This window comes from Aulostomus chinensis, chromosome 24 (genome assembly GCF_037954235.1).
Source record: "Aulostomus chinensis isolate RoL2024-O1b breed Wild chromosome 24, RoL_Achi_v1.0, whole genome shotgun sequence".
Lineage (NCBI taxonomy): Eukaryota > Metazoa > Chordata > Actinopteri > Syngnathiformes > Aulostomidae > Aulostomus > Aulostomus chinensis.
In genome coordinates, this window is record NC_141343.1 from 16,088,423 (window position 1) to 16,102,500 (window position 14,078).

At 48.2% G+C, this 14,078-nt stretch overlaps 2 protein-coding genes and 1 non-coding gene across 3 annotated transcripts in view; 1 reads left to right on the top strand and 2 right to left on the bottom strand.

Moving 5' to 3' along the window:
* The window catches only part of vax2 (ventral anterior homeobox 2), a 31,497-nt gene extending 31,426 nt beyond the window's left edge, over nt 1-71 (bottom strand). The window contains exon 1 of the mRNA XM_086197849.1: nt 2-71. Coding sequence (XP_086053975.1) covers nt 2-50 — 49 coding nt within the window. The 5' untranslated portion in view covers nt 51-71. The remainder of the gene's footprint in view (nt 1) is intronic.
* A 765-nt stretch (nt 72-836) lies between these two features.
* Nucleotides 837-14,078, bottom strand: part of adisspb (adipose secreted signaling protein b) — a 19,569-nt gene continuing 6,327 nt past the window's right edge. The window contains exons 4-7 of the mRNA XM_086197919.1: nt 10,751-10,890; nt 7,090-7,228; nt 6,075-6,200; nt 837-3,802 (exon numbers count right to left, since the gene is read on the bottom strand). Coding sequence (XP_086054045.1) covers nt 3,702-3,802; nt 6,075-6,200; nt 7,090-7,228; nt 10,751-10,890 — 506 coding nt within the window. The 3' untranslated portion in view covers nt 837-3,701. The remainder of the gene's footprint in view (nt 3,803-6,074; nt 6,201-7,089; nt 7,229-10,750; nt 10,891-14,078) is intronic.
* On the top strand, nt 4,215-4,285 carry trnag-gcc (transfer RNA glycine (anticodon GCC)). Its single transcript has one exon. It is a non-coding gene; the product is annotated as a tRNA-Gly (tRNA).

The following is a 14,078-nucleotide window of genomic DNA, read 5'->3' on the forward strand; positions in this document are numbered from 1 at the left end:
CCTGTGGACGTCAGCCGGGGCCTCACGGTGCTGCTCATCAGAGTCCTCATGGGTCCTAGTTCCGGGCTCGGTGTCCTGGATTCTTCTGCGTGGTGGCGAGGCCGCGGGGTGGAGTTCAGGAAAAAAAAAAACGGGCCCCTCAGGAGACCCCTGGAGCTCCGACCACTGCACCGCCATCCTCGTCCTCACCCGGTCCGGTCGGCCGGGACCGTGAGTCAGTGACACGCGCCAAACGTTCGTGTTAATTCAAAAATATTTACAAGGATACGAATACAAATACTACACCGTGACGTAACAGAACTGAGCCGCTAATTTGACCCCCAAACCTAAAAATAAAAAAAGTTCTTAATTCTTTATGGAATTTCCGGGGAACCCGGAACTTGTGGAGGAAACTAAAGTTTAATTAAAGCAGTTTGGTCACTGTAATTAATAAATAACAATAATAATAATAATAATGTCAAATTGATTTTTTATTAATTTCATTCACAGTGAACCTGCTAAATAATATTACATAGATAATAATATAATCAATTATAATTATTATTAAGTATATTATAAAACCAATAATATTAAAATAAAATACTTTAGTCTGTAATGTGGTTACTATTATTTACAGGTTCAGTCTAAAATAGAATCAAATAAACTACAGATGAATGTGATGCAGGAATTCGGTTCCTGCGCTCGGAGCGACGCCTGGACGCTGCGCTGCTTCTCATTTCTCCAAAGATTTTAAAACAGAATATAAAATATTGTACATCTGAAACAACACGATGAGGAAAATAACAGGCTGCTGAAATACTTGACCAGTTGAAGCAAAAATAATGTTCTAATCAGTCTGTTCTTGAGATGCAATTTAATTTTTATGTACAATAATTAAAGAACATGTAAAATCTGAGAAAAAGGAATTTAAATTTTGGATCAGTGGGAATTCTGTGAATTTCTAACTGCAGTGAGAGGAAATGCATGAATATTAAAAGTTATTCCAACAGGAAGTCCTCAGCCCCTCTGTTTTTATTTCCTTTTTTTCATTTAAAGACAAACAAACACATTTTCATGTATCGAATCAAAGCAGAAGGGAAAGTCGGAGCAGGAACAGAAGGTGTGACCGCGATGCACCTGAACGCCTCACACAAACACAACAACAAACTACAAGAGTTTCCATCGGCATCTCAACAATACACACACACACACACACACACACACACACACACACACACACACACACGGATGAGCTGCTATTCTGAGCGCCTCACACCACCAGGAGGATCTGGATCAGAGCTACATGACGGCGAGGCGTTTCCTGTAAGGCCCAACAGAGTCCAACGTGCCTAGCAGGAGAGGAGGAGCACATGCAGGGCGGCACCGGCTCTGGACTCCTGGTTCTGACCCTCTGGGGAGGGGCTGAGTGCAAATGCTGGATTTCGAGGAGCTCCCAGGACCGTCAGCGGCTGGCGCCCCACAGCTCCGTGGGACAGCGGAAGGCACTTATGTCAGGTTCTGAAATTAGATGGTGAAGCTTCAGCTGGACCGGGACGGAGGCTCACTACTCAGCGGGCTGGGGCTCACGCCCAAACGTCACATGCCAATAAAGAACTGATGATGTCAAAAGACCAAACCGCAAACGTTCACGTCAGAGAAACTCGTAACGTGACGTAGCCCGGCAGGTTAAAGTTTTTACAGCTGTAAAACAGTTAGTGGTTGACTTGTAGTTCGTCAAAGAATCTGCTGAAGTAGCTAGCAAACAACACACGGCAGCTACAACCGCGAAGCTAGCGTTGTAGACCATCCTGGTCCCTGGTGTCCAGGTCCATGTACCCATCTGACATTAGTTTTGTTCCACGACATGAAATCCATCAGTGACAAACCACACGGGTGGGTGTTGCTAACAGGTGGCTACAGGAGGCTAGCAACAGAAGCTAGTTAGCTTGACAGTGACTGCTCTTGGGTTAGTGAAGATGGAGAAAAATGTACCAATGTAAGAGCCGATTTTCTGATTCAACCACCAAAAACCCATTGGAACAATCCAATTGGCTGTAGCTGGAGGGAACCATGGAGATGAGCACTTCCTGTTGGACTACAACTCCTCATTCCTGACATGAGCACTTCCTGTTGGACTACGATACCTCCTCCCTGCGGCGCTCTGCTGTCCGAGAACAAAGCCTTTACCTACCTCAGGTGCTATGTGTTCAGTGACTGTCTCACATTTGAAGTGTGATGAGATTTTTTTTAAACTAGAAAACAAACAAATAAACAAACCTCACGGCAAAAAAAAAACAAACTCCCGGCACTGCTACACAAAATGGTCTGGTGCTAGCACGTTAGCGTCTCACACACACTTGAGGCCGTTCTCCCAGGAAATGAGGGGACAGACAGGAAACCTGCAGCTCCCCATGCAGCAAGCCTCCAGAGAGAAGGACGCGGCAGTCTGCAGCGCCACCCCGTGGTGACACGCACATACAACAGGCTGAGATTTGCTCCTCGGTTTGACTTCCTGCCTTGTGCAGATTTATTCCAACACTTCATTTACAAAGGAGCCCTTATTTATTTATTCCTTTAGAACAGTGAGTCAACAAGATAGAGAGAGAGAGAGAGAGCGTGAGTGTGTGTGTGTGAGAGAGAGAGAGTGAGTGTGTGTGTGTGTGAGAGAGAGAGAGAGTGAGTGTGTGTGTGTGTGAGAGAGAGAGAGAGTGAGTGTGTGTGAGAGAGAGAGAGAGAGAGTGAGTGTGTGTGTGTGTGACAGAGAGAGAGTGCTGGAGGCACGGAGGAGCTGACTGCAGGAGTGCTGCTGCCCTCTGGTGGTTGAATCCAGGCAGTGCAGCAGGCAGCTGTAGGAGCGCAGGGCTTGGGGGACCAGGTCTACATGTCAGCTCAGGAGTGTTGGTCTCTGCTGGTCTCTTCTGGTTCCCAGACATTCCCTCTGCTGAGGTCCAGGACCGCAAAGCTTCATCGAGGCTTCAACTGAGTGCCGTCAGTCTTTTCTAAAGTCTGTGGTGTGTGGCGAGGGTTTGTAGTGACATCACGGCGCCGTGGCGACACTTGCTAACTCTGGTAGCAGCTATGAGACTCTTCCAGGTTCCTGTTTAATCCCACACGCGTTCTCACCGCAAGATCAGAAAACAACGGCACATCCTGAGCGTCCCCACCTGTTGCCGCGGTAATACTTTGCAGCAAGAGAGGAAGTATGCAGAAGGAGCAACGAGTCCGGATGTCTATTGGTGCGCTAGCATGAACTAGCTAACACTCGGGGCTGTAATGTTAGCAGTTGCCTAGCGACTGTCTGCTGCTTTCTCATTGGCTGCTGTGTAGTGATGGACTGAGCAGGGGCGCCAGGATGAGTCTAGGACCGGACCAGCAGGTTTCAGAGGACCTGATGATCAAGGAAGGACCAGACCTGAGCAAGCATCTTGCAGTACTGCTCCCTCTACAAGTACTATTTGCTGACAGTACTTTTACTGCATCTATGGATACACGGATATAAGCGGATGTTACAGTACAGGAGTTTTTTTACTCCAGTTCGCTTCGGTCTGAACGTTCAGGAAACACGACACTGACAGTGAGACGTATTTGCTTTGTTTACACAACCGCAGTGATGTCACACACGTACCCCCTACTCTGATGGTTGGTGTGTGTGTGTGTGTGTGTGTGTGTGTGTGTGTGTGTGTGTGTATGTGTGTGTGTGTGTGTGTACGTCGGTGGCAGCCTCAGTCGAATCCCTGCCAGTCGCTCTGCTCCGAGTCGTACTCCAGCTCGGCGCCGATGCAGCGGACCCCCTCCAGCAGCATGGGCGTGCCGTGGTGGCGGTCTGGACGGGACCAAGAGACAACATCAGGGTTCAAGCACACAACATTGATGCAGTCCGAGCTAAGAATACTCAGGCGCGGTTACATCATAGACCAGAGGTACATCAGAGCGGGAGGGAGGAACCTCTACGCTGCTCAGCTGGAGAACATCTGGAACATCTGCATGACACGCTAAGCAATCCTGCTGCCTGGTCTGTGTGCGCTCTGAGGGTGAGTCTGAGGAGACAGCCCCCCCATCCGGTCTAGAAGGTTCAGCCTACAGGCATGTTAGGCCCCGCCCCTCCCCTGACTGGAGGGTCCTGCTTCACAACGGTGCTCAGAGAAGCACTCAGGTCAGTAGACGTCTGGCCCTCCACCAGCCTCTGAGTCTGGGTCAGAGCTAAAAATACCTGGCGCTGCCACTCCTTTGTCACTGCATTGGTGGTTCAGTGGTAGAATTCTCGCCTGCCACGCGGGAGGCCCGGGTTCGATTCCCGGCCAATGCAACACCCTTTTGCTCCCCCGTCACACACCTATCAGAGCCAAACGATCCATCCACCACTTCGTCACAGCACTGCTCCATTCTGTCACTTCTTTGTTCTGTTTGCTCAATGATGAAGTAAAACCAGAAAATCTTTTTGCAGTTTTTCACAGGAGCCTGATACTTGTACATGAGATTACAGGAGTACTTCACTCTGACAGGAACTAGCTGAGACAGTGTGTGTGTGTGTGTGTGTGTGTGTGTGTGTGTGTGTGTGTGTGTGTGTGAGTGAGTGAGTTTCCTCTCTAAGAGCTCCGAGCAGATTCACTTGAAAACTTAACCCTCTGTTAGCCAGAGCTAATTTAGCTTAGCATAGAGAAGTTTTAGCGCTTTAGCTTCACAATGAACAAACAGATGATAATTTGTCATTAACGGGGAAATGTTGAACTGTTCTTTTACATGGCTGAGACCCCCCCCCCCAACACACACACACACATGCGCGCACACACACCTACTCAGCCTGCGCATGTGGCGTGTTGGTCTCACCGTCCTGCCAGGGAAAATTCATTTCTTAGCCGCTGCAGTGATATAAGAGTGAGTCTGGATTTAGCTGCCCCCCCCCCCCCCATCATATCTATAACACCGACTCACTTATCTAATAGCAACCTGGGTGGATGGAGGCGGGGGCGGAGCTTAATCCCTCCGTCTGCTCTCTGTCCAGCCCTCAATTACACACCATCATCTGGACAGATGTTCGGGCCGGAGAGTAAAAATAAACCGGGCTGCCCTCCACCCTCACATGTATAAAAATACACACAGCAGCAGCTCCACTCCATCTCCCGCCTGATTCTCCATCTGTTCACCAGCGCCGGCGTCTGATTCCCCACAACACCGGTCCATCGAAGTGGTGAGGCGGGACAGTGGAACACCGGCCCTGGAGGAACCGGTGTTGTAGTCGTTCATCCCAAAGAAAACCCCTCTTTAGAAAAGGTTCTTTACAGGAAATTATCCGTCACTCAATTGTTCTTGGCTGTGTTTGACCAGTAGGTGGCAGCAGCACACCGGCAGCGGCTGGTTCCTGCTTCTGTTTCCTTCATGGATCCCAGAAGCAGCCACAGCAGAACCAACTGGTGCAGAACCACCACTGACTTCAGCCTCGTCTCCCAACTCTGAACCAGGTTCCACACTGAAGGGCTGAGGAACTCTTGCTTGTTTCCTCTCTTGCAATAAAAGCACGCGCGACAATGAACCTCCGTGCGTTCTGGTTCAGGTTTCACACTCAACGGGGTCTTTTTGTGACTTTAGACTGAATAACTTTGAAATTATGTATGTTTTCTTTGTTTGTTGGTCAGCAGGTTTGTTTAAACAGGTGCAGATTTTCACACACATTTTTGAATCGAATAAAAAAGTCCAAGTCTGAGTCTGTGACGGCGGTCCGGTCATCTCGGTTAAATCAAGGTGGTGGATCCCCACGCGTCCGTTGTCCATCAGCATGCAGCTGAATCATGCACCGTTTCCTCGCCTCATTCGCCACATTATCATGATTTTCCTTGTTTCTTCTCTGTTTTACAACATTTGGTCTTTTTTTTAGTGAGCCGATGAATTCAGGGTTGTCTTCTCATCACTGCACATCTCAGCTCCTGGAACTGAGATGAAGTGACAGGAAGACGCTTGATTTCTGGGAAGTCTCTTGACCCTCGCTGAGAGGACAAGGCGGGTTGAAGAATAACGAACCAGGAAATTCTCAGCTCACTCACTTCTTCAAATCATACCTAAATGTAAAAAAAACAAGAAAAAGAAAAGCAGAAGCTCACCCATGACTCTGGCGTGAACTTTGACCCGGACACCCAGGTCATCGTTGGTGTCACTCAGCAGCTGCACCTCCTCACACAGGACGCCCTCCTGCTGGGGCATGTACTCACACCTCACCTTCAGACCACCTGCACAAACACAAACCGGGAGCACGGATCAGGTTCTGACCTCATCCTCCTCTCTCCCTCTCTCAGCGCGAGGCCACGTTTTGAGTTCAAGTCTGATTCTGGTATCACAATCTCAGAACCCAGAGAACCAAGAGGCAGTAGGATGGAAGAGAGAGACACGGACACACGTGTCCCGGGGCGGGCCAGAGAGGTCATAAGAGATGTGACAGCCTGAGGGAAGTAAAGGTCACTGCGCTACTCTGGTTACACTCAGGCCGCGTCCCCCCTCCCACGGACACCTCTGGCCCCTCTAGCAGGGTTAGTAGTGAGCAGAAGCAAGCAAAGACTCACTGTCACGTTCTGTTTAGAACCTCTGCAGCTCACGCAGGTGCCAGATGTGTGAGAGCTCCCCACCTGCTCCACGCCGCCAGTGGCAGGAGTTCAAGTCAAACACCTTGGAGTTTTGGCTTTGAGTTCATGCTTTGGGCGGGATGAAAGCTAAGCTAGCACGCTTCGGTAATCCTCCGCCATCTGTGAGCCTGACAAAACTGCTGAGAATGACTCGCCACAACGAGACCTGCCGCACGGTTTCAGGTCCTGAACAAACGCGTCAGTGTCGCACAACAACGTTGGAGACGACAGACTCTAAAGCACTCAAGCTCTGAGATAAAAGAGCAGACGACAGACTGGATCCTGGACGGCTCCGTCGAAGCTTGTCGGGGAGGTTTGGCGCTGCACAGCAGAGGACGGTCAGAGGTCTGTGCGGCTGAGGGGAAGTGAGTCAGATCAGACTTCTCTTTTAGTTTGGAACCAAACAGCACACTTGGTCCTGTTTTCTCTGAATAATTCATGGAATGCAGCCGCATTGAAAGCTAATTATACACCAATATCACCCTGCCTCTGATCATACCCTCTGGTGCAGGTGCGATATCGGTGATCCGCAGGTGTGGACCAGGTACCAGCGCTGGACATACATCCTTCCCCAGAGCTGGGACCTCAGGCAGGGTGAAGGTGATTTCATAGCGGTGCTGCGTCTTGAGGAAGCCCACCTAGGAGAGAGGAAGAGGAGGACACGTTTCCCTCAGATTTAAACGTTGACAAAGCAGTGAATCAAGAGGAGGTTCTTGACTCTGCTGTGTGTAACCAGGACGAGTAACTCTCACGACCAACACTGCTGGGACAAGCCCTCCTCGAGGGATCGCTCCGAGGGAAACCATTAGCCATGACTCTGGGACTTTAATCCCCTCATCCCTGCCGTTTTGGCCTTCTTGCCTGACGGGAGATAAAACTTCTGCATTTCACTCAATCCATCGTGAACAAACTTCCAGAGCCTGAACACTTTCTTCACGAGAGAATACACTCAAGCCCCTTAAACATCCAAACACAACAATACACACAAAAAAGCCCATCCAGCACAGTTCTTTTCTGTTTTGTATCATACAATATTGAACATTTTGTTTCAGTATGATGTCAGGCAAGTGCCAGTGGGTCTGGTATTAGGATTTTAATAGTCATACTACAGTTCCTTTGAATTTTCTAAGTTAGTTTACAGTCTAGGACACTCAAAATCCATCAGATTGTACCTAAGTGTTTTAAAACCGGTCAAACGTCCTCCTTCGTTGATTGCTAGTTCTCATTTGTAGCTTCTAAAAGGAGAAGAGACAAAAGAGAGAACAGTCACGGTGTAGCAGGGAGGCAGAGACAGAGCAGTCTAATATTGAAGAAGTCCCGGGGGAGTCGTCACGGAGGAAGTAGGTGACATGATAAAGGGAGAGACGGCGAGGGAGAGAGGGAGACTCAGCAGGGACGTACAGGCAGGGAAAGATAAGCAAAGCCCCTCCAGCTATTGCCTCAACCCCACATGACCCCTAGCTGAAGCCACGGGCAGAGCAGAGGCGGCAAACAGCATTAAGCTCCACCAGGGAACACGGTGGGAGAAGAACAACCATGACTGCGAGGAGGTCGACCTCTGCGTCTGCTCATTGTCCATTTGATTAGCTGAGGTAGAGGACAGCCTCAGTGATGCAGATTACAAGTGCAAACCGTTTCTAAGATATTCAGATGAATCCTGCAGGCGCGTCTGCTCCATGACATTATTAATGATGTGGATGCAGGCGGAGACGCAACTCAGCATTCATCTGCAACAATTCTGTCTTCATGGAGTCAAATACCAAAGATTTTCGGAACTCCAATGTCATTCCAGTTCGGTCGCTTCTTATGGAAATGAGCCACTCGCTTGGATCAATCACCTTCTTCCAGTCCCGCTCCTGTGCACCCACAACTCATTCTCCTTGTGCACCAAGAGGACTACGACCACTGACTTCATTAGTCTTTGCTCTCTCTGCTACAGGGGCGGTTCCTTCAATGGAGTTTGTGAGTAAAACTATGGAAAAACTAGAAACTAATTTAACCAGACTTGTTGTCGAGGTGTAGGATGGGTCGAGGAGGAAGTCCTTCAAACAACCTGACCAGCAGAGTCCAGACAGATACGAGGTTTGGACCCTGGTCCTAGACAATCAGATACTTATTGCCTGAAGGCAACTGCATATCCTTGGAGCCGTTATTACTCACAGTAAAGGGATTGTAGATCATCTACATCGAGATCTGCTGATTCTACGTGGCTCGGTTTCTCCTTCTTTGCTAAGAACGACAGAGAGAGTGGAAGAAGAAAATAACACTTCCTCTGCTCCGTCTGACCCGTGGACGTTGTTTTATGGGCCGTAAACTGCTATTCTCACAGCTGTTGCTTCATCCCACACACTCGCGACTCATGCGCGAGGACCACCAGCCCCCCTCCCCGGTGTTTCCATGGCAACGCCAGCCCCCTCAGCTCCACGATGAGACACAATGCAGGGCTGAGTGTACCCTTCCCACCATTATATCTACCTTTAACCTTACTGGCTCCTTCAGCAAGACAACTGGCCGGTTAAGTCGACGTTAGTTGATGCGCAGGCTTGCCCAACACAGTGACAGACTACTCTGTAAGCTCACTATAATGGATTCAAGGACATCCTCGTGAAATCTTTTTAAAAGCCACTCCAGAGCTTCTTGAGATGCACTTAATGTTGTATCTCAGCCACTTGGACAGAAAATGTATGACTTGTTAGAAAAATCATCCTCGGCATGTTTGAGCAAGTCTTTGCAAGCCTGGGTGGCTACAAGAGGTACACAATAGATGCCAAGAGCTGCAGCCAGCCATCAGGCGTTGCTGCCGTCTGGAAGACTAAATCAACTGCTTTAATAGTCCTAGTGAGAGAACACAAGGGTTAGAAGATTTTGCAAATGAAGCCCAGTGTTCTTATTTTGATAGTTTCAGTCTCCAAATAGGACTGCGAGTTTATAGGGGTGTGCCTACCGATAGCAAGTGGTATGTTGGCGTCATTTACTTGTGTTCCAAGTAGGAATGAGAGGTAGTATTAGTCCTTACCCCCAATGAAGGAGTGAAGAACTTCAGGGTGCTGTTCTTGAGTGATGGAAATGAGTAAAACTGGGAAATCTTCTGCAGTCTCACCTACGGCCATGAATTATGTGTCATGACCAAAGAATGAGATTGTGTACATGAGCAGCTGAAATGGTTTCCTCAGGAGGGTGGCTGGCATCCCCCTTAGGGAGAAGCAGAGAGGTTCGGTCATCCCGAAGGACTCGGAGCAGAGTCGCTGCTACTCTGTACGGAAAGAAGCCAGTTGAGGTGGTTCGTCCACCTTCTTGGGGTGCCACCTGAGTGCCTCCCTCGGGAGGTGTGCAGAGACACATCCAGCTGTGGGGCAGCTGTGGGGCAGGCCGAAGACCAGGCGGAGGGGTTCCACCTCCATGCTGGCCTGAGAACACCCTGGAAATCCCCAGGGCAAGAAGAGGGGATGTGGGGTCCCCTGCTGGAACTGCTACCTCCACAACTTGTCCCAAAGTGACTTTGCTTGCATTTTACTTAGCTTTGCCTCACAAGCTAACATTTCACGTTACACTGTCATTCACAGGGTTTGCTTGTGCGAGGATTTCACTCAGATTCACTCATAAAAATAACTGTGTGAGAAGTGTTTGCTTCTGGTCCAACTGAGGACAAGAGGGAGGTTTTTTCCACAGGTTCTTAATGAGTAGCTTTGGCAGGTTCCTTTGCTATTGTTTGAGGATCTCCAGAGTTTAAGAGTTGTCAGCTGAGAACAGACGAGAGGCCTGATATTACTGCCCTCTACTTTCTATCCAACACAGGAGATTAACGTTGATGAGAAAAGACTTTAATCTTCTCAGGGATGTTTTGCAGAGAAAAGTCCATCGGACAATGAATCAAAGACTGACCTTCCCACATCATATCCTCAAACATTCAGTGTGGCAACCAGAGGTATGGAGGTAACCAAGTGCAGTAGTTTCAGAGTTCAACACATACGAGTGTTTGCATTTGTTTGCTAGACAAAACACCCTTGGAACGTGTATACAAAGCAGGCGCTGCTTTTCAGGAGCAATAAACATATGCTTGGTGTCAAAGTAGTGCATTCATGCACGCAGAGCAACAAAGACAACCAAAGGACAACAGAACAAAGAGAAAATACAAGGAAGTGTCAAGGTGTTAAACTGACCTTGACCATGAAGTTGCCATCATCTTCTTGAGTCACCATGACAACCGAGTCATGCAGCTTTTCATCAAAGTGAACATGTGATGGGGCGCTGGCGGCAGCAGGTTTCTCTGAGAAGCGCACACCTCCTGCCTTCGCACCACCTGAGAGGGAGGAAGACAGATTAATCCTAGAGACGGGTCCAACCCTCCCCCTGGCTTGTGGCTAATTAACGAGTTGGCGTCAGACCTGGCATTCTTGCTTGGACCGCTCTAAGGATCGCCAGAATCAGCTGTAGGGCTGGGCCAAAAAAAGGGTCTCTAAACAGAATAAATGTAGACTGATGATGACGGTGGACTTTGTGGTCACGTTTTCTCAACGTAGACAACCGGTAGGTGGTAGAGGGTCCAGTCTGCCTAGCCAATGCACCGGCCCATTCTCACCTGTGGCGTGAGCGTGTTTGTTTGACCTGGGTTTATTATGCTGTTTTATACTATTTTCTGCTGTATTAACATCAACAAAAACCCTGAAAAAGAACAGAATTTTGAGGCCTGAGAGACCAAGCGATGCTGAGTGGGAGGGGCCCCATTTCTGGCTTGTGATGGTCAAATGTAGATGCTAACAGGGAGCGAGAGTGAGGAGAAGGGAGCGACAACCAGAGACATAAAATAACAACTCCAAAGATGGTTTCTTCAAATATGCATCTTCTGCTTCAGGCTTCATCGTGCATCTGTGAGCGATCAAACTTATCTAATCTTTTCCGTGCTATCACATTACAGAGTCCTCTGTGCCAGTCTCCATGGGACCGCTGTGTCGAATAAAGCTTACAAGGTAAGCTTTTGATTTCCCTTCAGGGTTCTACGCTCTCTTATTACACCGAGACACACTGGATATTTATTGTTCTCTTATCCCCAGCGTGAGAAAATGGAAACTGGCTTGCCAAGTGAAACCTCCTCTAAAAAAAAAAAACCTAAAAAAACCCAGCATACTTCTGAGTCAACAACCCATTTCTGCTCAGAGAGCTTGGAATCTAATTAAAGAGCATCATTTTCCCAGAAAATGCACAGAAGTGCAACAGCGAGCAAGAGATAATCTTTTTCTGGTATATTTGAGAAACCTTAGCAATGTTTATTTTGTCTTCTATTCATAGGAGATTGTTCTCTACTTGGAGAGCCACTGGGATTTTTAAATTCATCATCACGCATCCAAGTCATTTATTCCCACAACTGGAGAACAGCTGCTGCAGCGAGCGAGCGCGTGCTGACATCCAACATTCTCCGTGGATTCGGAAGAAAAAACTCTGAGTTCTGGGACAATCGAACAGTTACAATGACGTAAAATCGGTTCACTCTCGGGTGATGGATGTAGAACGACCTGACGACAGAAAGTATATCAGGAGATCAACTGGCCAACAAAGAGTAACGCTAGCAGGGCAAACTAAAGAGACAAAAGACAGATTTACCTGCTACATCTACTGAAGTCAGTGAGTGCTGGTGTGACTCTGAGGTGAAGGAACCGGCCGTTCAACTACAGCAACTTATTTACAGGTTTTGTGACACCTGACTGGCCATTTTGCATCCGTCGCCGATGAGTCCTCTGTTCTCGTGCTGGGATGAGGGACAGCGGGCAGAGGGCTACAGCGTGAAGAAGGCAATTGTGCCGCGACATGAACTGTCCATAAGAACATGAACCGTCTGAATGAAGTGTTTTGCCAGGGGCGCGTCTTGGACGAGGCCCTACCTTCACACCTGCTCTACATCCCTGCCTTTACTGGTGATAAACTGCGAAGCATCAAGCAGCTCCAGGGATGACCACACTTAAGTTCCTCATCACATCAAATAATGGCACCTGAGATTCCACGTCCCGGCTGTAAGCCTCACGAAGCCTAGAAGAAGAAGCAAAGGGCTCCATGACGGCATAATTACAGTCACTTGGCACACACAAAGTTCCATGATAGCAGGTGTGCACACTGGAAGGTCAAAGGGTGGCGTATCAGCAGTGGGAGTCAATAGGAGACATTACAACAGCCGGTGACTCTGTTCTCTACTCGTAGCTCACTAAAGGAACAGTTCCTTCACGGAATTATAAGTGCATATGTGGACAGATGGCTGAGACGCGTGCGTTGGTAGGCCAAGAACATACTGCTCAGCGACTGAGACGACTTCTCCCTCAAGATCTTCTAGCGCAGTGAAGCATATTTCCGCTCTCTGATGTTCATATAAAGAAGCCGAGCCGTTCTTTTGCTGTAAGAACAGACGCGTTTAACCTACAGAGCGCCGCAGGGAGGAGGAGCTTTTCTAGTCTAAGAGGAAGTTAACATCTAACTGAAAACTGCTGGAGTTGTTCCATAGGATCATACATCAGAAACATGCATCCATTGTGATTCCATTTTCATGCTTTATCTCTGCCCCTACTTTCCTGCCTCACAGATGGTCAAAGATGTATTCATCTGACAAGCTTGCTGAGACGAACCATCTCTTCTCAAGCCTGTTGTGATTAACAACCAACGAGCGCCAACGTCAGACAAAAGACCGGGGAGATTTCCTGCTATAAGCGTTTAGCCGTAGTTTGTTGTTGGCGCTCCAGCACAGCAGCAGAGCAGCGGCTGAGCTCAGGGCCAAACCTCTGTGTCAGGCTTGTTATCACAATACTGTGACCTTTGGCCTTTTAGATGGGTGAAATAATCCCACAGGAACCGAGCGCACGGACAAACACTTCAGTAGTAGAGGATACACACAACTGCACGGATGCACGTGCACACAAACTAACATGCACATGCATGTCCTACTGAACTGGCTTATTTCAGATTAATCTCCATCTACTTCTGTCCCCCCACTAATCTGTCTGACACAATATCTGCTTCTACTGTGCTGACGATTACAGATTTCTGGTGTCCAAGGAAAACAGCCTTGGCAGGCGTTTGGGCAGCAGTTATGCAGATGTGCCAAGTGGCCGGGAACACGTTCCACAGGAACACGTTCCACAGGAACGAACGGGAATACACTGGAAATTCTGGGGGAACTTCACAATGGCTGTATTTACCATGTCCTCCAGAGACATAAATATATCTGACATATTTGGTATCCTCACATGCTAACAGGTGAACACTTCTCAAACTAGCATGATGAAGAGCACGTTATACTAACATGCCGAATCACATGGTGAACTAGCGTGCTAAATCTGACATAAAACTAGCATGCTACAGCTACAACAAACTAGCATGCTGAATCACACAATAAACAATCAATGTTACATCAAACACAAAATAGGATACTGGACTCAAGAGAAAATCAGCAAGTTAAATTGATCACAAAACTAGCATGCTACATCACATGATAAATTAGCATGCTAT